Genomic DNA, 23,478 nt, shown 5'->3' with positions numbered 1-23,478 from the left:
GTCTCTGGTACCACAACTACTTAACTGTTACAGTGGCTACGTTGTATCTGTGATCTTCAGATTCTTTTTTTTTAAGATTTTATTTTTATTTATTTGAGAGAGAGAGGGAGTGAGTTTGAGGTGGGGTTTGGAGGGACAGAGGGTGAGGGAGAAGCAGACTCCTGTTGAGCAGGGATCTTTAACATGGGGCTCAATCCCACCCAAGCCAAAGGCAGATGATTAACCCACTGAGCCACCCAGGCACTCCTGATCTTCCAATTCTTTTAGCTTGTGTTTTTCGAGAAGTCTTACTTTTCTGTGGAAATTTTTAAGATCAGGAATTTCTCAGGAATTTTTAAGATCAGAATGGACAATTTAGGAGGGTGTTGAGAGGGTGGCTAATTGTCGAATGTTTTAGGTCCCTCACATCCACTTAACTTAAAAATACATTTCTTGGGGCTCCTGAGTGGCTCAGTCAGTTAAGCACCTGACTTGATTTTGGCTCAGGTCATGATCTCAGGGTTGTGAAATCGAACCCCATGTTGGGCTCCACACTGGATGTGGAACCTGCTTATGAGTCTCCCTCTCCCTCTGCTCCTCCCCCACTAAAAAAATACCTCCCTCCGTCTATCTCTCTCTCTCTCTCTCTCACACACACACATACACACACATGCACACATTCCAATTAAAATTTCATTTGAATGGGAAGATGATGCTATGATGAGACATTCGAATGTCATTCTCTAAGGATATAATAATTCCTCCCTTCCCCATCTCATTAGATTTCTTGTGGGGAACAAATAAAGTACATTTATAAAAAAGACTAAAGGAGCTTTAAAAGATTGTATGAATGAAAATTAATATTAGGGATTTTGGTTTTCTTGTTCACTGGTGGGTCATTCAGTCATTTATGGTGGCAATAATTCACAAATACTTACTGGGCATCAACTATGTACCAGGTATCTGTGGGGCTGAAACAGGAAAACAGATGAAGACAAAATGTATTAGTTAGTTACAGCTGCTATAACAAAGGACCAGAAACCAAGTGACTTAAACAAAAGATTTTTTTTGTCTCACTATCCTGGAGACAGGAAGTCTGAAGTTAAGGAGTTGGCAGGATTGATTCCTCCTAACAATTTTCAGTGCTTCTCTCCTAGCTTTGGGGAGTTTGCTGGCAATCTTTGGAGTTCCTTGGTTTGCAGATGCCTCACCCCAATCTTTACCTTCATGTTCATGTGGTGTTCTTTCTATGTCTGAGTCTGTGTCCAAATTTGCCTCTTTTATAAAAATAACAGTCATTTTTGGTTAGAGGCCTGCCCTACTCTAGTGTGACCTCATCTTAACTAATTGCATCTGCAGTGACCCTGTTCCAAATAAGGTCACATTCTGTGCTGGCAGTTAGAAATCCAACATATGAATTTTGGGAATACACAATGTGATCCATTAAAACGACATACCATCTGCCTAAATCTGAAGATTATAGATAAAACTAACAAGCTGCTAAATATAATATGCTTTCTTCTCTTATTGTGACAAATGCATCTTTATAAACACCTGCAAAGAAGGATAGGTTTCAGTTTAGAATTCTTGGACTTCTTTGAGATTGTCATCAGGTTATCGTGGCCTAAAAGGGGCTGGATCCTTTCCCAGGAACCTCTGTGTGCCCCATTTGTTTCTCCCTGCCCTGGTCTGTCTTTGCTGTGGATGTCTTTTGCATGTCCGCGGACACTCCAGCTGGCACATTCCAGCTGCATTCATATACCCTGCTGGCAGCCTCCCTTTGGCCACCACTAGGGCCTATGCTTTGCTCACATTAGTGATGCAGTATCATTTTAGAGGAATGGGCCCTTAGAAGAAGCCTGCAAAAGCTGTTGGGGTAGGAAGTTCTGAGGTCCTGGTACTGGGAATGTGGTCTAGAATGAGGTTTCTGGGTGTGGCTAAGACAGCTGGAAGAATCAACTTTCTCTAAGGTGAGGGCACTGGGACAAGGACTTGTCCTGCCTGGGTCTAAGGCTGTACTGTCAGTGAACAAAGCTTCTTTACAGTCTTGGGATTTAGTTTTTAGTGAAAGGAGACAAACCACAAATAATAAATAAAAGAAATAAATTGTATAGAATGTCCAAAGATGGTAAGTACATAAGAAGAAAAGTAGAGGGACTATTATCATCTTGGGATAGGGCAGTTTACAGTATTACAAAGAGTGGTCAGTATAGGCCAGACAGAGCTGGAAACATTTGATCAAGACTTGAAAGAGGCAAGAGCGTTAGGCAAGTGGATTTATGGGACAAGAGTCCCTTTTGGAAAGAAGGAGCTATCGGATATATAATCCAGAATGGAAGCATGCCTGGAGTGCTCAGGGAGCAGAAAGGAGGCCAATGTTACTTGAGTGCTGTGAGCATAGGCAGATGTAATGGAAGTTAAAATCAGAGGGGTAGCTGATGGGAGATTGGAAAACATAGGGCCTTTTAGGTTATTTTAAAGGTTTGGGCTTTTACTCTGAGATTAGCGGCTCTTGGAGACTTTTGAGGTGATGAATGACATGATCCTTCTAGCCTCTGTGTTGAGAATGGACTAGAATGAGGACAGGGTAAACATAGAAACAAGAACACTATTTAGAAGAAGGCAATTGTAGTCATCCGAGATAAAGATGACAGTGGTAGCTTGAACCAGAGCAGTGACAGATGGAGAGTGGTAAGTGGTTGGCTTTGGGATATATGTTTTAATATAGAGCCATCAGGAGTTTCTGATGGACTGAATTTTATTCAGAGAAAGAGAGGGAGAGGGTATCAAAGATTACTTCAGGTTTTTTGCTCTTTAAAACAGGTTTGAGGGGGAAAGATCAAGAGTCTAGTTTTGGACATGCTGAGTTTGAGATACTAGATATTAGATACTCAAGGAGAATATTGAGTAGGCAGTTGGATACGGACTTCTAGAATTTGGGAGGGGATCTGGGCTAGAGTTTTAAAACTGGGGATCATCAGCAAACAGATGTTAATTAAAGCCATGAGAATAAATGAGATCATTAGAGAGTGAAGGTTGATGGAGAAGAGGACCCAGGAGAGAGCTCTGGGTCATACCAACATTGGAGGTTGTGGAGAAGATGATGCTCTTGCAGAGAAAACTGACAAGCAGTGACCAATGTTATAGAAAAGAAGCACAAGAGAATGTGGGTGTTCTGGAAGCCAAGTGAAGAAGGAATACTGAGGAAGATAGAATTACTGATTGTGTCAAATACTGCTGACACGAAAGGTCAGATTAGAGCTGAAAATTGACCTTTGGATTTAGCTGTGTGAAAGTCAGTAGAGACTTTGATAGAAGTAGTTTTGGTGAAGTGTTCAGGGCAAATACCTCCTTGGAATGGGTCTGAGGAAAAGTGCAAGCAGAGAAACCAGAGACCAAGTAAACTGTTTTTGAAGAGTTTTGCTACAAAGAGGAATAGGCAATGGATAACTATTTAAAAGAGGAAGGAGGGTGCTGATATATTTTTTTCTTATAAAGGTGGTAACACTATGTAACCATGCACATCATGATTTTATGCTGAAGGGAATTCTCCCTAGTAGCAAATAAAGAAAGATGTTTTTGAGAAGAGAATTCCAGTAACATTTGTGAACAGGTGGACAGGTTGGGATCATATGTAAAAGTTGAGAGGTTGGTTTTGTGCAGGAGCATAGGTAGTTTTCCTATGGTAATAGGTAGGAAGGAGGGACATAGGATCTGCTTGGTGGGTAGACACCATAGTGGACTCTGTAGAGGTCTTTTGACTGATTCTAATTTCTAAGTGAAGTAGGAAACATCAGCTGAAAGAAAGGATTGGGGTAGAATGTGCTAGGCTTTCAGCAGAGAGAAGAACTTATAGTCATTGTCTGGCAGAAAGGGAGAGTGAAGGGACTTGGAAACAGTGATTGCCCAGCAGCACTGATGACTTACTTGACTAGCATGATCATGCATTTTAAATGGCATCACATTAACTCATATCAGACACTCAAATATTTTCTGTAAGTTTTTTTTAAAAATCCAGTTAGCTAATATACAGTATTATATTAGTTTCAGGGGTACAGTATAGTAATTCAACAATTCCATACATCATCCATTGCTCATCACAAGTGCACTCCTTAATCCCCATCACCTATTTAAGCCACTCCCCCCCTCCATCACCCTCCTCCTTGGTAACCATCAGTTTGTTCTCTGTAATTAATAGTCTGTTTCTGTATTTGTTTCTGTCTCTTTTTTCCCCTTTGCTTGTTTGTTTTGTTTCCTAAATTCCACATATGAGTGAAATGATATGGTATTTGTCTTTCTCTGATTGACTTACTTCACTTAGCATTACACTCTCTAGCCCCATCCATGACATAGCTTTCTCTAGCTTTGGAAAGATTTCATTCTTTTTTATGGCTGAATAATATTTCATTCTCTCTCTCTCTCTCTCTATCTATCTATATAATCTTTTTTATTCATTCATCAATCGATGGACAATTGTTTCCATATCTTGGCTATTAATGTAAACAATGCTGCAATAAACATAGAGGTAAATGTATCCCTTTGAATTAGTATTTTTGTATTCTTTGGGTAAATACCTGGTAGTGCAGTTGTTGGATCACAGGGTAGTTCTATTTTTAATTTTTCAAAGAACCTCCATACTGGTTTCCACAATGGTTATACAAGTTTGCATTCCTACCAATAGAGCATGAGTGTTCCTTTTTCTTCACATCCTCACCAACACCTGTTGTTTTTTGTGTTGTTGATTTTAGCCATTCTGATAGGGGGAGTGTGATCTCTTATTGTAGTTGTGATTTGCATTTCCCTGAAGATGAATGATGATGAACATCTTTTCATGTGTCTGTTGGCCATCTGTACGTCTTTAGAGATATGTCTGTTCATGTTTTCTGCCCAATTTTTAACTGGATTATTTGTTTTGGGGGTGTTGAGTTTTATAAGTTCTTTATATATTTTGGGTACTGACCCTTTATCAGATATGTCATTTACAAATACCTTCTCCGGTTCCGTAGGTTGCTTTTTAGTTTCATTGATTGTTTCCTTCACTGTGCAGAAGCTTTTGATAAAATCCTAGCAGTTTATTTTTGCTTTTGTTTCCCCTGCCTTAGGAGACAGATTTACAAAGAAGTTGCTATGGCTGATGTCAAAGAGGTTACTGCCTGAGTTCTTTTCTAGGATTTTTATGGTTTCAGGTCTCATATTTAGGTTTTTAATCCATTTTGAATTTATTTTTGTGTATGGTTTAAGAAAGTGATCGTTTCATTCTTCCATATATAGCTGTCCAGTTTTCCCAACACCATTTGTTGAAGAGAGCGTCCTTTTCCCATTGGATATTCTTTCCTGCTTGTCAAAGATTTGTTGACCATAAAGTTGTGGGTTTATTTCTGAGTTTTCTATTCTGTTCTATTGATTTTGTGTCAATGCCATATTGTTTTAATTACTACGGCTTTGTAATATCACTTGAAGTCTGAAATTGTGATGCCTTTAGCTTTGCTTTTCTTTTTCAGGATTGCTTTGGCTATTTGGAATCTTTTGTGGCTCCATACAAATTTTAGGACTGTTTATTCTAGCTCTGTGAAAAATGCTAGTGGTATTTTGATAGGGATTAGATTGAACATGTAGATTGCATTTGGTAGTATAGATATTTTAAAAATATTTGTTCTTCTAATCCATGAGTATGGAATGTTTTTCCATTTCTTTATGTCACCTTTAATTTCTTTCATCAGTTTTTTATACTTTTTAGAGTACAGGTCTTTCACCTCTTTGGTTAGAATTACTCCTACGTATCTTATCATTTTTGGTGCAATTGCAAAGGGGATTGTTTTCTTAATTTCTCTCTCTGCTGCTTCATTATTGCTGTACAGTTTTGGAACAGATTTCTGTATGTTGATTTTGTAACCTGTTACTTTATTAAATTCATTGATCAGTTCTAGCAGTTCTTTGGTGGAGTCTTTTAGGTTTTTTACATAGAGAATCATGTCACCTGTGAATAGTGAAAGTTTTACTTCTTCTGATTTAGATGCCTTTTATTTCTTTTTGTTGTCTGATTGCTGTGGCGAGGACTTCCAGTACTATGTTGAGGTAAAGTGGTGAGGGTGGACGTCCTTGTCTTGTTCCTGACCTTAGGGGAAAGTTCTCAGCTTTTCCCCATTGAGGACGATGCAGCTGTGAGGTATTCATAGATGGCCCTCTAAACTTTGTTGGAGGTTTTATTCTGAATGGATGTTGTACTTTGTCAAAAGCTTTATCTGCATCTGTTGAAATGATCATATGATTCTTATATTTTCTCTTATTGATGTGATGTATCATGCTTATTGATTTGCAAATATTGAACCACCCTTGCAACCTAGGAATAAATCCCACTTGATCATGGTGAATGACTTTTTTAAATGTATTGTTGGATTTGTTTGCTAGTATTTTGTTGAGGATTTTTACAACTATGTTCATGAGGGATACTGTCTTGTAGTTCTCCTTTTTAGTGCTGTCTTTATCTGGTTTTGGAATCAGAGTAATCCTGGCCTCAGAGAATGAATTTGAGTTTTCCTTCTTTTTCAATTTTTTGGAATAGTTTGAGAAGAATAGGTATTAACACCTCTTTAAACATTCAGTAGAATTCATCTGTGAAGCCATCTGGTCCAGGACTTTTGTTTGTTGGGAGTTATTTTGATTACTGATGTAATTACTTGGCTGGTTATCTGTCTGTTCAAATTTTTTATTTCTTCTTGTTTCAGTTTTGGTAGTTTATGTATTTCTAGGAATTTATCCTTTTCTTCTAGGTTGTCCAATTTGTTGGTATATTGTTTTTCATAAAATTATCTTATAATGATTTGCATTTCTGTGGTGTTTGTTATTTCTCCTTTATCATTTGTGATTTATTTGAGTCCTTTCTCTTTTTTTATTCATAAATTTGACTAGAGGTTTATCAGTTTTCTCAATTTTTTTTCAAAGAAGCATCTCCTGGTTTCATTGATCCACTCTTTTGATTTAGTTTTTATACCACCTTTGCTCTAGTCTATTATTTTCTTCTGCTGGTTTTAGATTTTTGTTATTCTTTTTGTGGCTCCTTTAGGAGATTTTTCTTGCTTCTTGAGGTAATGCTCTGTTGCTATAAACTTCTCTCTTAGAACCGCTTTTGCTGCATCCCAAAGGTTTCAGACCACTATGTTTTCACTTTCATTTATTTCTATGTATTTTTAAAAAGTTTTTCTGTCATCTCCTGTTCGACTCATTGATTTAACGTCCATGTATTTGTGGTTTTCCCCAGATTTTTTCTTGTGATTGACAAGTTTGTTTTCCCTTCAGTGCAGTTGTCTGCACTGTCTCTCTGCCTGTTGTAGGCTGGCACTCAAATATTTTCAAATTTACAGTCCCTTACATGTTTACTCATTATGTAGATGACCATATAGAAGAGCTTAAATTACTTTTTTATTCATTCACAGTGAAACATTGAAAAAAAAGCAAAAATTGAACATTTTTTTCCTTAGTAATTTAAATGGCAGACACTAAAAAAGAACTCCTATTTGATTCTCTTAAAGAATGAGGCACAGTTCTTTGAGTTGTACCTACTTTGCAGGTAGAAATCTGTAAGACTGTCTACTCAGATCATGATGGGTATGAAAGTAGCTTCAGAAATAAAAGAAATTCTTGATGTGCAAAGAGAAGAGGTTTTGATCAGAGGGGAGAGTTTAACTGTAACATCTTAGAGTTAAGAGGTAATGAAATTTAAAATGTGATCATTCCTATAGTTGGGTGAAATCCAGTGGTGATTAATTGATTGACATTGAAAAGGGTAAGATAATACTAAGAAGTTTCTTCCAAAAATTTGATTTAAGAATTTTCAGGGGGCGCCTGGGTGGCTCAGTGGGGTTAGCCTCTGCCTTCGGCTCAGTTCATGATCTCAGGGTCCTGGGATCGAGCCCCACATGGGGTTCTCTGTTCAGCAGGGAGCCTGCTTCCCCCTCTCTCTCTCTGCCTGCCTCTCCGCCTACTTGTGATCTCTCTCTCTCTGTCAAATAAATAAATAAAATCTTTTAAAAAAATTTAAGCATTTATCCCCTGTTTTTTTCTGATAGAAAAGCTAGAGCTTATTAATTCCCTCAATAAATAGGAGTGTAAGTCAGTACACAGGTATATATATTTAATTCAAGTTCAAAAATTTGTTACAAATATACTTAGGTCTTGAATTAATTGATGAGATTTATTTATTGCTGTATTTCTTGGAAACCACGTTAACAGTGTTGCTATAACCATAGGTACACAATTAAAAGATGTGAACACATATTTGATTTAAAAGATGTATCAAAATTAAATGTTGTTATTATTTTACATATTGAATTTTACACAATAAATTTGTACTTTATTAAGGAGAAAAGATTCTAAGAAAATAATGAAACACAAGTAGAGAATATATAACTATAAAAGACTATTCTTATTTCTTTTTCTTGTGTCCTTGGTACACTAAGCTATCTTTGAAAACAAAAATGTCCTGCTCTTGTGATAGAGAGGCTTAGAAGTGGAAAAAGATATAAGTAGTTAATGAATAATGCATTGGTTGATAGAAATGGTCAAATTATACAGTTTCCTAGTGGGTACCATTTTTCTTCATTGAGAGGGACACTATAAAGTTGGATGTTAATTGCTCCCACAAATACGGTTTTGCTCTTCACAATAAGCATTAAGACATGTCCTCGGAGCTCTGTGACTTCATCATACACCACCTGAAAACAGAGAGAATAATTAAAGTATAAATCAGATATGTTTAAATGCACCTTTAAAAGTATTACTTTTAATAAAAATATTTAGCTATTCATATCATTTAGCTTGGAACAGATAGGTTAATGTAGAATCTGTCATGTTGAACTTGAATTCTGGAAAGCTAAAGATTCTGCTAACATAATGGAGTTTAATGACAGAATATTTCTCTAAGAAGCTTAGAACTTATTCTGATTCCATTAATAATTGTCCATCCCAAATTTAATATGACTGTAAATTATTCTCTAAGAAGAAATTTAAGTACCTATCATATTTAACTGTCCTTGGATTTATTGTGCAACATGGGGCCTTGAACACTATCTTTCTTTGCTGAAGACTAATGAGGAGAGCAGACCAATCTCCATGATTTCCTTATGTTAATTTAGTGCAGTATAACAGTATTTCTATTTACATATGAAGAATTCATTCTATGCTTACTTTAATATATTTAAAATGGTTTAATTTTTAATTATGAAAACACACGCTTATTAAATAAAATATGTATGAAACAAAAAAGAAAGGAAAGTCTATATTTCCACCACTGGGAGATAATTATAGTTAACATTTCAGTGTGCTTTTTGTTTTACATATATAATTACTTTGTAAGAATCTGAACTGTAATTTTGCTGTATGTACAGTTTTGTGTCTTGCTCTTTTTCATTGCTAGTCATGTAACTAGTTTCTAAAAAGGGATCTGTTTAGCTGTGTTCTATAATATAAAGGAACTAAGTCATGGGCATTACCATCAAGTGCCTACAGTAGTAAAGAAACTTCAAAAGTGTAGTACTATCAAGAAATTAGTTTCCCATCATGAAGGGGAGGGGACAGCTGTGTATAAATCCAGCATGGTTGCCAGGGAAACTCCTTAAAACACATTTAAAAGAGGAGTTTCATATGCTGCTACAAACTTGCTTGCTTTTTATAGCCACGCTACAAGACAGAAAGCAGTGTTCTCTATATATGCAAAAAAAAAAAAAAAGCGGAGGAATAACTTGAGAGGGAAGCCCTTTGAGTCAGTTTGGAGGTCTCCTCAGTGTGTATGGATATGGTTTCTGACCCACTGCATTGCATTTGTCTACCATTTAAGAACTCACAACGTTACCAGTGGAATTCCATTCAAGATCAATCTGAGAGCTCTTCTGAACAAGGACTTACTTATGAAGTAAATAACAATTCAGTCAAGGGACATGAGATGCAATATACTATGTTAATCCAGTTTACCCTGCTTCACGTGACAGCTCCTGGCTCCCTCCTCTTCTAGAATCCTACTCTCATTCCAGACACGAGATTATCTTTTAAGTTTCTTAGGACTAGGGATTGAAATTATTCCATTCCATTTATTGAGTTCCCCTGGGATAGTAAGGGATTTTAAGGGCTACCTTAAAAATCTCAAAACCCTACTGCTTTAATTCATCTTCTTTAATAGCAGTGGGATGCCCAGTGTGGACTCTGTGAGCCATGTCTCCTCATGGACTCTTATCTTTCCAAGACTTCAGAGTAAGTTCCTTTTCCTTTTCTCTACAGCGGCTATTTTGAACTGTCTAAAGTGTCCTCCATTTTCCTCCCCACAACACTTTCAGCAGACAAAGTCATTTATTTTACAGAGCAAATAGATGAAGGGGCCCTCAAAGTGTTACTGTACATGAAGTAGAAAAATGGTATAACTCTAGGCATTAGTGTTTTGTGAAAGTCTGGTTTAAGAACTGTGAATCATATAAATAGGCTCTAAAGATATAAATTTCTATGACATTTAATTTATACTTATTTCAATCTATTGTCAACTATATGTTTTCTCATTTACATAATGGTGATAATAATATTTGCCTTTTAGCATTGTGGGGAAGAATAAGTGAGATAATGAATGTAAGCCTTACTACAAAGCCTGGCACATACTGAACACTAATAAGTTATACCAAAAAAAAAATCCATCAAATACACAAAGAACAGCTGTTTCTTGGTATTTTGCATTAGTTGACTGGAGGAAAGAGTTCCATTCAGAGTTGAATCTCCCTGGTATTTAGCAAGCTGAAATTCTCAAGAAATTACTTGAAGAATTAATTGCCTTTCTGGTTAAAATACAAACATTTGAACTCCAGAGGTTATATTAACTTATGGATTTCTTTCCCTGTGTTTCATTATGCAAAAATTATTTTCTTAGAAGTAACAAGTTTTTTAAACATGTAATTATTGCACATCATAGGTGATATATATCTATTTTAATTGCTTTACTGAATCCATAACACTGTTAAAAAGATTACTGATCCTACTTGTGATGAGCACCAGGTGATGTATAAAAGTGTTGAATCACTGTATCGTACACCTGAAGCTAATACTACTTTGTATGTTAACAAACTGGAATTTATTTATTTATTTATTTATTTAAATAGATCTTATTTATTTATTTGACAGAGATCACAAGTAGGCAGAGAGGCAGGCAGAGGCAGAGAGAGGGGGAAGCAGGCTCCCTGCTGAGCAGAGAGCCCGATGTGGGGCTCGATCCTAGGACCCTGGGGTCATGACCTGAGCCGAAGGCAGAGGCTTTAACCCACTGAGCCACCCAGGCACCCAACTAACTGGAATTTAAATGAAAACTTAGACATAAATAAGAAAGGAAAAAAAAATCACTCTTTTCTTACTGTGTAATGAATAATTAGTGGGTAATGCTAACAAAGTGCACAAAGTCTTTGAGACTTTTTCACCAAATATTTTAAAATGTATTCTTTTTTCACATGAATAGAACCAAAATGCACAGCTTTTTCAATTTCACTTCAAAATGCTTTTTACCCATAGGCATGCACCAAGTCTTCAATGTCTTCCGACAAATACGGAATTTGTAGGTTTGAAATTATTACATCAAAAGGAAAAACTTTGTTTAGGGTAATTAATATCTGGTAACTTGTATACAAGCATTCACTGCATGTTATTTGACATGAGGGTATAGTAAATAATTCTACAGTGTATTTAGACGTCAGTGGAAGAACAATAACATGGAAACTGAAACATGTCTAGTGCTGGGGGGAAGGGAAGTGAGGAGGCAGGATAATGAAAAGGAGAGTTCAAAATAAGTGAGAATGGGAGAACTCTGTGGGTGGAGAGAGGGAAGGACAACAGCATAACTCAGTGGGGTCACAATGGGTTTTGGACTCTGGCAGTTCTGGACTTGAAAACTAGTTGCTTGACCCTGATTGAAATGTTTGGCATCAGGATCTCAATGTCTTCACTTACAAATAGAATTTTCCTCATGTTATGAACATCAAATGAGAGAATGATACAGATAACATTGGCTATGGCTTGCTGAATACACCATATACTTGTGCTCTTAGATAATCATGCACATTCTGCAAGATGCTATAAGGTATGTCAAACACAGAGAATGCTCCTGTTCTAGTGTCTTTTCTAATTTCTTCTTTTTATTTTATAAGAGAATAATATTTAAGAAAGGAATACAATGTAAAAAATAAGTGAATTCTAACAATATAATTCTGTTATAAAGTAGAATCTGTATTTCTAAAGAATCATTGAAAAAAAAATGATGGTTTTTAACCAGATGCCAAAGATAATAGAGTGGGAAGAGCAATGGCATTGGAGCCAGAGTCCCCGCTCTGCTTCGTACAAGCCCTAGGCAGTGTTGTGAGCATTCCTACTGCCACTCCACCCCTGCAGCCCAGTCATGTCTACAACAGGGATTTGTATATGACAGGGGTTTTCAGGGAGACTGCTGACAAAGTCTGTTGGGAATCACTCTGGGAAGTGTCAAATAGACAAGCTTGGCTCTGTATCAAAAAAGTTTAGCATCTGAAGAGTGGATATGAAAGGAACCCTTGGCAGTGTCCCTGCTCGCAGCCTTACTCAGTCTGGGTATTAGGGAGAGAGAGAGAGCTCTTAATAAAAATGGAAAGAATTATTCTCATGAAAAGCTTCGTAAGACATTGGTGATGCAATGTAATATGTCCTTTGTATTCCTTTAAGAGATTTATATAAAAAGAAGAGTGAGGTCATTCTCTCCTACTTCCCAGAACATTGGACTACTTTGGCAGTTTGAGAAATCCCAGTCATACCGAGTGGCTGGGACAGCACTGCTCAGGAAGCAAAGCTGGGGAGAAGTGAAAAATAAGGGGGATGTCATGTGAAATTTACTGGGCTTCCTAGAAAACACATATACATTGTTGGTGAGGGTGCTCTGGAATAATTGAGGGATTTGGCATAGAGATGAAACCTATATCCTCACATTTCTTATAAGTAGAGATTCTTGTTGTATTGATAGGAATCCAGAACATAATGGGAGAAAAATGAAAATATTGTTGTCTTTTTTTCTCATGGCTTTTTAAATTCAACCAGCTTCCCCACCAAACTTGTTTATATGATGATAATTACTACTAAAAATACTCACTTATCTGCATATTAACTCACATTTCCACTCATTTGGGTTATGTATAAATTGAAGTGTATTAAGCATGGACTATGGACTATTGTTTTTGAAGCAATTTTTGAAGGTGTTCAAAGTATAAACAATGTGTGTCCAAGCTACAAGTGTTGGTTGATGAAGAAAGTATTGCAGTGATTTCTGACCAATGGCCCATGAATGCTGGAGGAGCTAGTGTTACTGCAAGTTGTTAGAAAACTTATGGATACAATAAGCATTATAAAATAATCTCCAAGCATGTGTATTTGCTAATTTTTCTTAAATAACACATATAGCCTGAAATAAATGAAATACCAGTTTACTTAAACTCTTGAATTGCTAGTGGCTTTTCGTCATTAGGACCACCCTGAGATTACAAATGATGAAGCACAACATTAAGTCTGGAGAAATTTCTTGATATTGATGTAGGGGGTCTTGTACTCAAAACATATGGAAGCTAATGATATACAACTGGGAGGGTATATCTCTATCTAGTGACATTATGAAAATAATAAAATGTCAAAATATCTTTCCTTACTAAATTATATGTGTAAATATATATATGTATATATACAATTTTACATTTTTTTAAAGATTTTATTTATTTATTTGAGAGAGAGAGAGCGAGAGAGAGCATGAGAGGGGAGGGTCAGAGGGAGAAACAGACTCCCTACTGAGCAGAGAGCCTGATGTGGGACTTGATCCCAGTACTCTGAGATCATGACCTGAGTCAAAGGCAGTTGCTTAACCAGCCGAGCCACCCAGGCACCCTAATTTTACATTTTTACATATGCATATGAAGCATCACTTATAAAACTACCCCAAATATTTAATTCACACATCTTTTTAGAAACAACTAAGTTTTAAAGATACTAAGAAGATAAGGTATTTTCCTCATCCTCAAGAAATTTACAATTTACTAGAAGAAAAAAGCATGTAGGACTAAGTATAAGATGGTTTAGTGTGATGTAAGAGTTGAGGAGGAAAGAGTGGTACACAAAGTCCACATCTGAGGTAAGCTTTAAAGTTGGAACAGAAGAACAGAAAGGGTGAAGGGCATGAGTTCCATCTCAGAGGTCATAGGGACTATTCAGGGGATGAAAAGTTGTCTTATGTGACTTGAGAATATGATTAGGTGTGAGGAAATAAAAGGTCATGATGACACAAATATTCCTGACTTTTTTTTTTTTTTACGATTTTATTTATTTATTTGACAGAGATCACAAGTAGGTAGAGAGGCAGGCAGAGAGAGAGAGGGAAGCAGGCTCCCCGCTGAGCAGAGAGCCTAACGCGGGGGGGCTGGATCCCAGGACCCTGGGATCACAACCCGAGCTGAAGGCAGAGGCCCCAACCCACTGAACCACCCAGGCGCTCCCCTGACTTATTTTTGACAAAGGTACAAGAGACATTCATTGCATTGCTTTTTCAATAAACAGTTCTGTAGTAATTGGCATTCACAGGTTAAAAAAAAAAAAAAGTGAACTCCAACCTAAACTTCACATTTTATTAAAAAATTAACTCAAAATGGATAATGAGCTTAAATATAAAATTGTAAAACTATAAAACATTTAGAAAAACTATAAGAGAAAATCTTTAGGACTTTGTGCAGGGTGAAGAGTTCTTAGACTTGTAGTCTATAAAAGTAAAAATGGATAAATTATACAAAATCAAAATTAAAAACTTTTAATTTGAAAGACCCTGAGAAGGGGATGAAAAGACAAGCTACAGATAGGTGGAAAGTATTTGTAAACCACTTATCTGACAAAGGACTACTGTCCATAACATACAAAGAACTCTCAAAACTCAGCAGTAAAAATGCAAATTATCCAATTAGCAAATGAGCAAAGACATGAAGAGACATTTCACCGAAGAGGATGGTAAAAAAATACATGACCAGAAGTTCAGATCATTAGTTATTTGGTAAATGCAAATTAAAACCACAATGAAGTATCAGTCTATACCTGTCAAAAGAACTAAATAATTGTAATAATAACAAATTTGTTACAAATAATAACAAATAACAAACAAATAATATCAAATGATAACAAAAATAACAAATACTAAATAATAACAAATGGCAAAGATTTATAGAAAATAGATACATTGCTGGTGGGAGGTAAATTGGTTTAGAAAAAGAGTATGGCAATTTTTTTTTAATAAAACTGCCATATATTCCAGTAATTACATCTTAAGCATTTATATTAGAGAAATTACAACTTATGTTTACGCAGAAATCTATATATCACTGTTCACAACAGCTTTGTTTGCAATAGCCCAAGCCAGAAATAACCCAGATATCCTTTAATAGGTGAACAGTTAAAGGAAATGTCAGACTTCCATACCCGACTATGATTCAACAGTGGAAAAAAACAAGCTATTGATACAGGCACCTTCTTGCATGGATTGCTGGGGAGTTATGGTGAGTGAAAAAAGCCAATCTCAAAATGTTACACACTGTATGATTCCATTTATATAACATTTGAAATGACAAAATTATAAAGATGGAGAACAGAGTACTAGTAGCCAGTGACTGGGGATGGAGTGGGCATTAGAGGGCGGGAAGTGTCTGTGGCTATAAAAGGGTAGCACCAGGTATCCTTGTGATGGAACTCTTCTGTACCAAGACTGTGGTGATGGTCACACAAATCTACTCACATGATATAAATGCACAGAATTAACAGGATTAAAATAAATAATGCATAGAACCAAATACACAGGAACACATGTAAAACTAATGAAATCTCATTAAGGCCAGTGAATTGCACCAATGTCAATTTCCAGGTTGTGATATTGTACTGTAGTCAAACGAGATGTTACCATTGAGGGAAAGTAGCTAAAGGTTGTTTGAATTCTCTGTGTATTACTGCTTCCAACTGCATATGACTCTACAAGGATCTCAAAACAATTTTTTTTTAAGTATATGAAGATGGTATGAGCCAAGAGACAACTCAGGAAAGCTACCGGGTCACATTTTAAGGGCTATCATTGTCACATTTAGTATTCTGTACATTATCCAGTAGGCAGTGAAGAGTCTTTGGGAAAAAAAAATTAAATAGTAGAGAAATAAATATGACTCGTTTTTGAAAGACATCTTAGATAGAAATATGAATTGTTCAACTGAGAAACACAAGAGGCAGATAGGAGGCTATTGTATAATAGCCAAAGTCACAGCTATGGGGCAGACAGAAGGTGATGGATTCAAGAGGCAGGTGGCTGCACACGTGACAAAGTGTTAAGCTGACAAAACTTGGTGATTAGTTGGAAAAATGAGTGAGAGAGAGGGTGGTGTCATTAGAACATATCTTTTGAGATGGCAAGTAGAGGAGGGAAGCCTGGTTTAAAAGTGTCTAGCAGACATTCTGATGGATCGCTCTTCAGTAACACTCAGAAGTGCAGGACAGAAGGTTAGGACAGAAGCCAGGGTTGGAGGAATAAATTCAGATGCAACCTACACAGAAGTGTAAAATGAAAATTGTAGGTATATAAGATAATTTCGAAAGACAATATATCATGAGGAAAAGGATAGATTGTGGAACTCCAACAAACAACAATATTTTTCGGAAGAGGAACGGCAATGAAGGCAATTGAGTGAGCGGTCAGAGAAAATGGAAGGGAGCTTTAAGAGAAGATAAGACTCGAGCAAAAAGGAGGTGTCAGAAAGAGGGGGCACCCAGCAACGCAGCTGTGTAACTATTCAGGAGAGTAGAGGGCTCATTAGATTAAGCCATTAGCAGTCATGGGTGTCATTCTAAGAAAGTGGCATCAATGAGGTTCAGAATCCACATTGCAAAGGATTGAAGGATGAAAAGGAAGCAATGAAGTGAGAGCAGGAAATGTGAGTCACTTTTTCAAGTGCTTTTTTTTTTTTTTAAGATTTTTTTATTTGTTCATTTGAGACAGAGAGACAGGGATAGGGACAGAGATCAAGAGCAAGCGGGGAGGAGAAGGAGAAGCAGGCTCCCCACTGAGCAGAGAGCCCCATGCCAGACTCCATCCCAGGAGAACTGAGTTTAACCAACTGGACCACTTCAGCGTCCCAAGTTTTGCAAAAGTTTGGGTGTGATAGGGAAGGAAAGAAAATACGGATGCTTTAGAAAGGCTGAGTTGAGGAGGTTTTTTTTGTTTGTTTGTTTGTTTGTTTTTTATGATTTCTGACCTGAGGATCCAGTGGATGAGACAGCCTTAAGAACGGCAAACAAATAATCATCCGAGCAAGGTAAAGAAGAAATGGGAAGGGATGGAATCAAGAGAATAAATACAGGTTTGCCTCAGAAAGGAGTACGGGATTGGATATTTAAATTGTGGAATACAAATGAATTAGAGAACTATATATAAGTTAATTTAATTTGTGCTTTGTACTTGTTTATTTTCTTTTGTTTTTCAAAGGAGATTTTATGAAGTTTATTGTTATACACAGGATAGACTGTGATAAAATTATTCAGTAAGGAAGAGCAGGTAAAAGAAAATAAGGTTAGAGAAAATAAGATGAAGTCAGGGGTAATGTTAGGGAGAAAAAAAAAAAAGCCATCTTGGGCTCTTGCTGGAGGCACGCCACAATTTGAAAATTGGTTCATAAGCGCTTTGAAAGCAGAATCTGTATTTTCCAGTTCCCATAGCATGTAGAACAGTGATCAGCACATAGTGGCTATTTTGCGAAATGTCTTCCCTTCATGGAATAATGCTGCCAATTACTGCAAATTTTCCATATTTGGTTGTTAAACTAAAAAATGTAAGAAAAATACAAAGCGACTGGACAAGAGATGAATCATACTCACAATTTCATTATAAGTGGGGTCGGTACATTTTGGAACAGATTTTGTTTTCCTCCTACGAACTTCACTGGGATATGGTAAAAGATAAAATTCAACATGTGCACTGGGCGCAGAGCCATCTGGGAGATGCTGCAAAGGAAAATGGTTATAAATATTAATGCATGTTGCTATCAAAGAAAACAAATACATAGCTACTAAATATCGAGACCAAAGGCAGGATCAAAATTTATTACAGTACTGTTTATCAGAAAATAAGAGAACAATCAAAAGAAATACATCATCCCTCAAAAATATTCCCAAAGCACAGTGTAAAAGAGTAAAATTGTCCGTGTTAAATTAAGTGTTGTGTCAGAGAACTATATTTAAAAGCCTATTAAATATAATTTACTTTAGTTTTTTACAGTAAAAAGTACATTTGCATTTTTGACAGAAATGGTCAAAAGATGAATATAAGCCACAGGCAGAGGCAAGAATTAAGTGCCTCAGGATACTTACTGTCCACCACTTATAACTAAAAAGATGCAAGTTTAACACATAAAATAAAATGTAGCATTTAATGATATGTATATGTATATTAGATAATATCACATTTAAGGCAAAATTTAATTAGAATATCAGACGAAGAGACTTGCAACTTTAATATACTTATAAGATTTTAAGGTAGTTAGGAAAATTTTATTTTCTAAATTACCCTAAAATATATTGGATAATCCTTCTCAAACTATGTTCTATGGAGTTTCCAAAGTTGCCTAAAATGCTGCCCGATGGGTAGATGTCAAATGGCTAGAACTTTGGAGCCCCTTTCCCCAGCTTGTCCTAACTGGCCTCCAAACTACCTCCCATCCCAGATTCTCCATTCTGGCTTCAGAACTTCTCACTTTCTTTTCTACCTTTCCTTATTATGGATTTCTTTCTTTCTTTCTCTCTCTCTCTTTCTTTCTTTCTTTCTTTCAAGATTTTATTTATTTATTTGACACAGAGAGAGAGAGAGCACAAGCTGGTGGTGGGTGTGGAAGGAGCAGAGAGCTTGACTCGGCTGGATTCCTGGATCCTGGGATCATGACCTGAGTCAAAGGCAGATGCTTAACCAACTGAGCCACCCAGGCACCACTGGATATTTTAATTTCTTAATATTCATTTGAGGAATAAGTCCGCTGTTTCAAAAATCTGAAAGCCACTGCACTTCAAAGAAATGTGTTTCACCCTTGGCATCTTGACCAAACAGAGAGCAAATCATACTAAAACTCTGAATATCTAGTTTGATAAAAAGAGAAATGTTTATGGGGTGCCTGGGTGGCTCAGTCCATTGGGCGGTTGCCTTTGGCTCGGGTCATGGTCCCGGGGTCCTGGGATCAGGACTTGTGTCAGGCTCCCTGCTTGGTGGGGAGCCTGCTTCTCCTTCTCCCTCTGACTGCTGCTCTGCCTACTTGTGATCTCTATCTCTGTGTCAAATAAATAAAACCTTTAAAAAAAAAAAAAGATAAATGTTTGTGTAATTTATATTTAAAGAAGAGGATTTAAAAGTCAAATTTGAGGAATTTAATGTTTATTTTGTTGACTATATTCTAACCATTAAATTGGTAATTTTCAACAAATACAGTTTTCTGAATCACAGTGACATTTACATGTGAACATCCAGTGACACCCCCAATGTCACTAGCTTTAATTTTGTATCTTTCTTTAGCACTCAAAAAAGCATAGTGGAAAGTAAGAAAATACGATGATTACTCACAAATTAAGTACAGTACATCTGGACACATCATATGTCAAAATGCTAAGATTGTCAAAACTGCTGCTATAGAGTTCAAGTTCTCCTGCCCCACCTGAAACTCTCCTCCAGGACAAAATGTATCAAATGTATCAATGTCTCAAATGTATCAATGGCCTAATGGAATCTCAGTGTTGAGTAAAGACATTGCTATTAATATTTGAGAGAGTGCTTTTGTTTTGTTTGATCTGGTTTAGTTTGGCTTGGAGAGAAGGATGAAGGGAGTGTAATGTTTTGCTCTGTGTAGTTCTCTCTTGTCTGCCATGGTATTGACGATACCATCCCTATCATCATTATATGCTCCAACTTAGTGGTTAAAATCATGGTTCTGAAAGTGGACTTTTTGATTGCAGTCTGGGCCCCCAAATTTACCAGCTATGTGACTTTTGGCAGGTATCCTAACTTTGCAGTGGATCTGTTTCCTAACCTGTAAAGGAGGATAAAGGGTATATCCCTCACTGCATTCAAAAGATTAAATGAACCATGTAATGTGAGGACGACACGTGAAATAAAGTAAGGCTTAATAAATGTTTGGTACTATTTTTATTTTCTGTAAATTAAAGTTAAACATAAATACACTATATACACTGATTGGCCAAGATACCCTAAGGTACTATGACATTTATGAGCAAAGTCTCTTAACCTTGGCACTATCAACATTTGGTGCCACAGAATCCTTTGCTGTAGGGGGCCGTTCTACACAATGCGAATATTTCAACAGCATCACGGGCTTCTACCCACCAGATTACAATAGCGACATCTTCCCAGTCGTGACAACCAAAAATGTCTCCATACATTGCTAACTGTCATTTGGGGGACAAAATTAATCCCAACTGAGAACCATTTAGATGACTCCCAAATAAAGAATCTCCAGTTCAACCTTTGAATCTCAACCTAGTGACCTGTGACTATTTCACCTGAATATCTTCTTGGCACCCTTATATAAAATAACCAAAATCTATCTTCTAGCCTTCCTTACCACTCCAAAACAAATTTTTCCAAGCTGTTCAAACTATATTAAAGTCATACTATTCGTTTTGTCTGGTGTCTCCCTTATCACTGATTTTCAAATCCAAGTGTGTACCAAGATCAAAATCCTGTTTCCCCCAGTTCATCTGTCATCACAGATCTTCTTTTCCTAACTTGTTGCAACTGGATTTTAATAACATTTTATGCCTTTGTCTTCCCAATTCTTTCCTTCCTTCATTCCATAGGTCACTGTTGTACTTAATTTTCCTATAAAGCTACTTTGATCATGTCACTTTCCCCACTGCCTAAAGAGTAAAATTCTAATCACAGACGGAGAAAGACATTTTGCATACCAGCCTTCACCAAGCATTTAGCAACTAAAGTTTTAGGTTTCTGTTTCCAAGTTGATGTCCTTGACAAGGTCCTTGAATATCCTGGAGTTTTTAGGATAATAGAGCATCCCAGGTTTCAATTCAAAATCAGGGGTGCATTAGATCTGAGCAGCAGTGGGTTTAGTCTGTCCTTAATAGCTTTCAATGCAGACATTGATTTCTCAGGTCTCTCAGAGATTCTCTTTTTGTTTTGTTTTGCTTTGTCCAAAGCAGCTGTCTTATCAATGTTAGTTTTTTCTTCCTTACTTTTACCATATCCTGTTTCTTAAAGATCACAGCTTATTATAAAAAACTGTCTTCTTGTCAATACTTCTCCTATCATCCTTTGCCCTTTTGTTCATGTGAATAAAATTTAACTTTAAAGTGATTAAATAACCTGTACTTGTCTAAATGTCTTAACCTAGGATTTTTACTTCTGTTGCATTTTAGACCTTCACAAAGATTTAACGCTTTGACCGGCGGAGTCAGTATGCCTTGGAGCTACTGAGTTCTTCGCCTGCCGCTTAGTCTAAACAATGAGAAGTTTCCTTGTGTTACCCAGAGGGTTTTCTTATTCACAGTCAAGCAGCGCTACTACTTTCTTCTAGAATTCTGGCTAACATTTTTACTGTGCTCAGAAGACGACGTGAAGTCATCCATACTTCATTTTTGTTACTCATCCTTACTCTAGATTTTCTGTTAAAATATTTCTCATTTTTTATATTTTTAGAAGTTTTACATATGCTAGCTCCCTTATGAGCCTAGAAATAATTTAAAAGGAAAATCCATGTCTTGATGTTTCCCACTTTCCTCCCCTCACATTTCCTTTGGGCTTTGCTCCATTGGTGACTCACTACCCTGTTACTCTACTCCCACCTTCAGTTCCTTCGTCCTAATCTTTCAGTGAATCTCTGGATCTCCAAGGAAAAATTAAAAATCCTCCCTTGAGACTCGGCTTCCTTTTTCCTTATTCTTTTCTTTCCTTTCCTAGTCCTGCCTTTCTTTCACAGCATTCCTTCCTCTCCTAGAAATCCTGTTTCTGACACAGTGCTTGGCATACCGTAAATACTAAATTATAGTTACCAAATGACTGAATGGATGACCTATATATTTACAGCATCTAGCTCTTTGAAAGCACCCCATAGTTATTTGTTGAATCGTTATTTATAATGCAATATAAAAAGCAGAAATGTTCCTAACTTCCTAAGGTGAAAGTGGCTGTGTCTTGGGGTCTGTTCTTGAGGTCTGCCCTGGGCGTTTACCCTGAGCACTTGCTGTCTGACAGCATCTCTCCACAGATAGAACCAATCTTCACACGCACTTCGTTGGGTTTCATGGCTGATCAGCGGTATTTGGGTTGAGGTCGGCTTGTTATATCTGACATCTCAATAGTGCACTTCTAAAACTTTGATTTTATCTCATCTCTCTGATACTGAACAATTAGATGCTTACTTCCTTTCTTTAACCCTTTCTGCTTGCAACTGGAGCTAGGCTGGGTTTGTAACGTAATTGCTTGTAATCAGTCTCAGAATGAATCCTTAGGGGCCATCCTTACGTTCCCCTGAAGACCTGGTCTCTGATTGCTGTTCTCCTTTCCTGACACCTTGTCCAGTCTTCTGTGATAGTCTTCCCCACCTCTCTGGACTGTCTCCACTTAATTCCTTAAAAAAAAAAAATTCCTTAACAATAAGTATCACAGGCTATTTAAATTTCCTTCTAGGAGCTAGCAATGATCTGACAATTTCTTGGAGGCCTAATAGATGGTGGAATGTGAACTAAGGTCATTTTTTTGTTCCCAGACCTTCGGTCAACCTTATGCAGTATCCCCCCTCTGTGCACCCCTTTTGTGGAGAACATGAAAGAAACAGAAACAGGTACATTCAGTTTAATTAGAGATGAGCCACTGGTGACCTTTGGGTGGAGGCAAGGTGCTGGATCTACATTTGCACCAAGCATTTCCTACAGAGGAAATAAATATGTCTCATACATATGTGCTATATTTTTTCAAGTATATGTAGGTGCTTTTGATTACACGATTTTAATATTTTAAAAGCACGAACCGAATTTATAGTAGTTTAAAATTTGTTTTCTACTTTTTAAATCTATCAGATTTTTAGAAAAAAATTTTCAAGCTTAGAAAGAGGTCTCTCTAACTGAAAGGGTTGGAAATGAAGGCCTTACCATATTCTTAACATTACTGACGCAGGCACTTCTTTTTAAACTAAGAGTGAAATATAGGAGATTCTTACTTTGGCTATTGTTTTGGGTATACAAATTAAAATGCATATATGTATCCTACTAAACCATTATTCACAATGCTGACTTCTTAATGGTATTGTTTTAGGTGTATAAATAATTAAATATGCTAATTTCTGTCTTCCTTTCTTGTCCCACTTTGCACATAGCATTTCAATGCACTTCTGTCATTTTCATGGTCAGTGAATAAAACTATATTGAAAAAATGGTAAATTT

At 36.7% G+C, this 23,478-nt stretch overlaps 1 protein-coding gene across 1 annotated transcript in view; it reads right to left on the bottom strand.

Moving 5' to 3' along the window:
* Nucleotides 1–8,015: 8,015 nt before the first annotated feature.
* PIK3C2G (phosphatidylinositol-4-phosphate 3-kinase catalytic subunit type 2 gamma) overlaps nt 8,016–23,478 on the bottom strand; it is a 350,852-nt gene continuing 335,389 nt past the window's right edge. Inside the window, exons 32-33 of the mRNA XM_032855093.1 lie at nt 17,902–18,027; nt 8,016–8,690 (exon numbers count right to left, since the gene is read on the bottom strand). Of these exons, the coding sequence (XP_032710984.1) occupies nt 8,538–8,690; nt 17,902–18,027 (279 nt within the window). The 3' untranslated portion in view covers nt 8,016–8,537. The remainder of the gene's footprint in view (nt 8,691–17,901; nt 18,028–23,478) is intronic.

This window comes from Lontra canadensis, unplaced genomic scaffold (genome assembly GCF_010015895.1).
Source record: "Lontra canadensis isolate GAN:19392208 unplaced genomic scaffold, GSC_riverotter_1.0 scaffold9, whole genome shotgun sequence".
In the NCBI taxonomy this organism is placed as follows: domain Eukaryota; kingdom Metazoa; phylum Chordata; class Mammalia; order Carnivora; family Mustelidae; genus Lontra; species Lontra canadensis.
The sequence above is the reverse complement of the archived record's forward strand: the minus strand, read 5'-3'. Positions and strand labels throughout refer to the sequence as shown.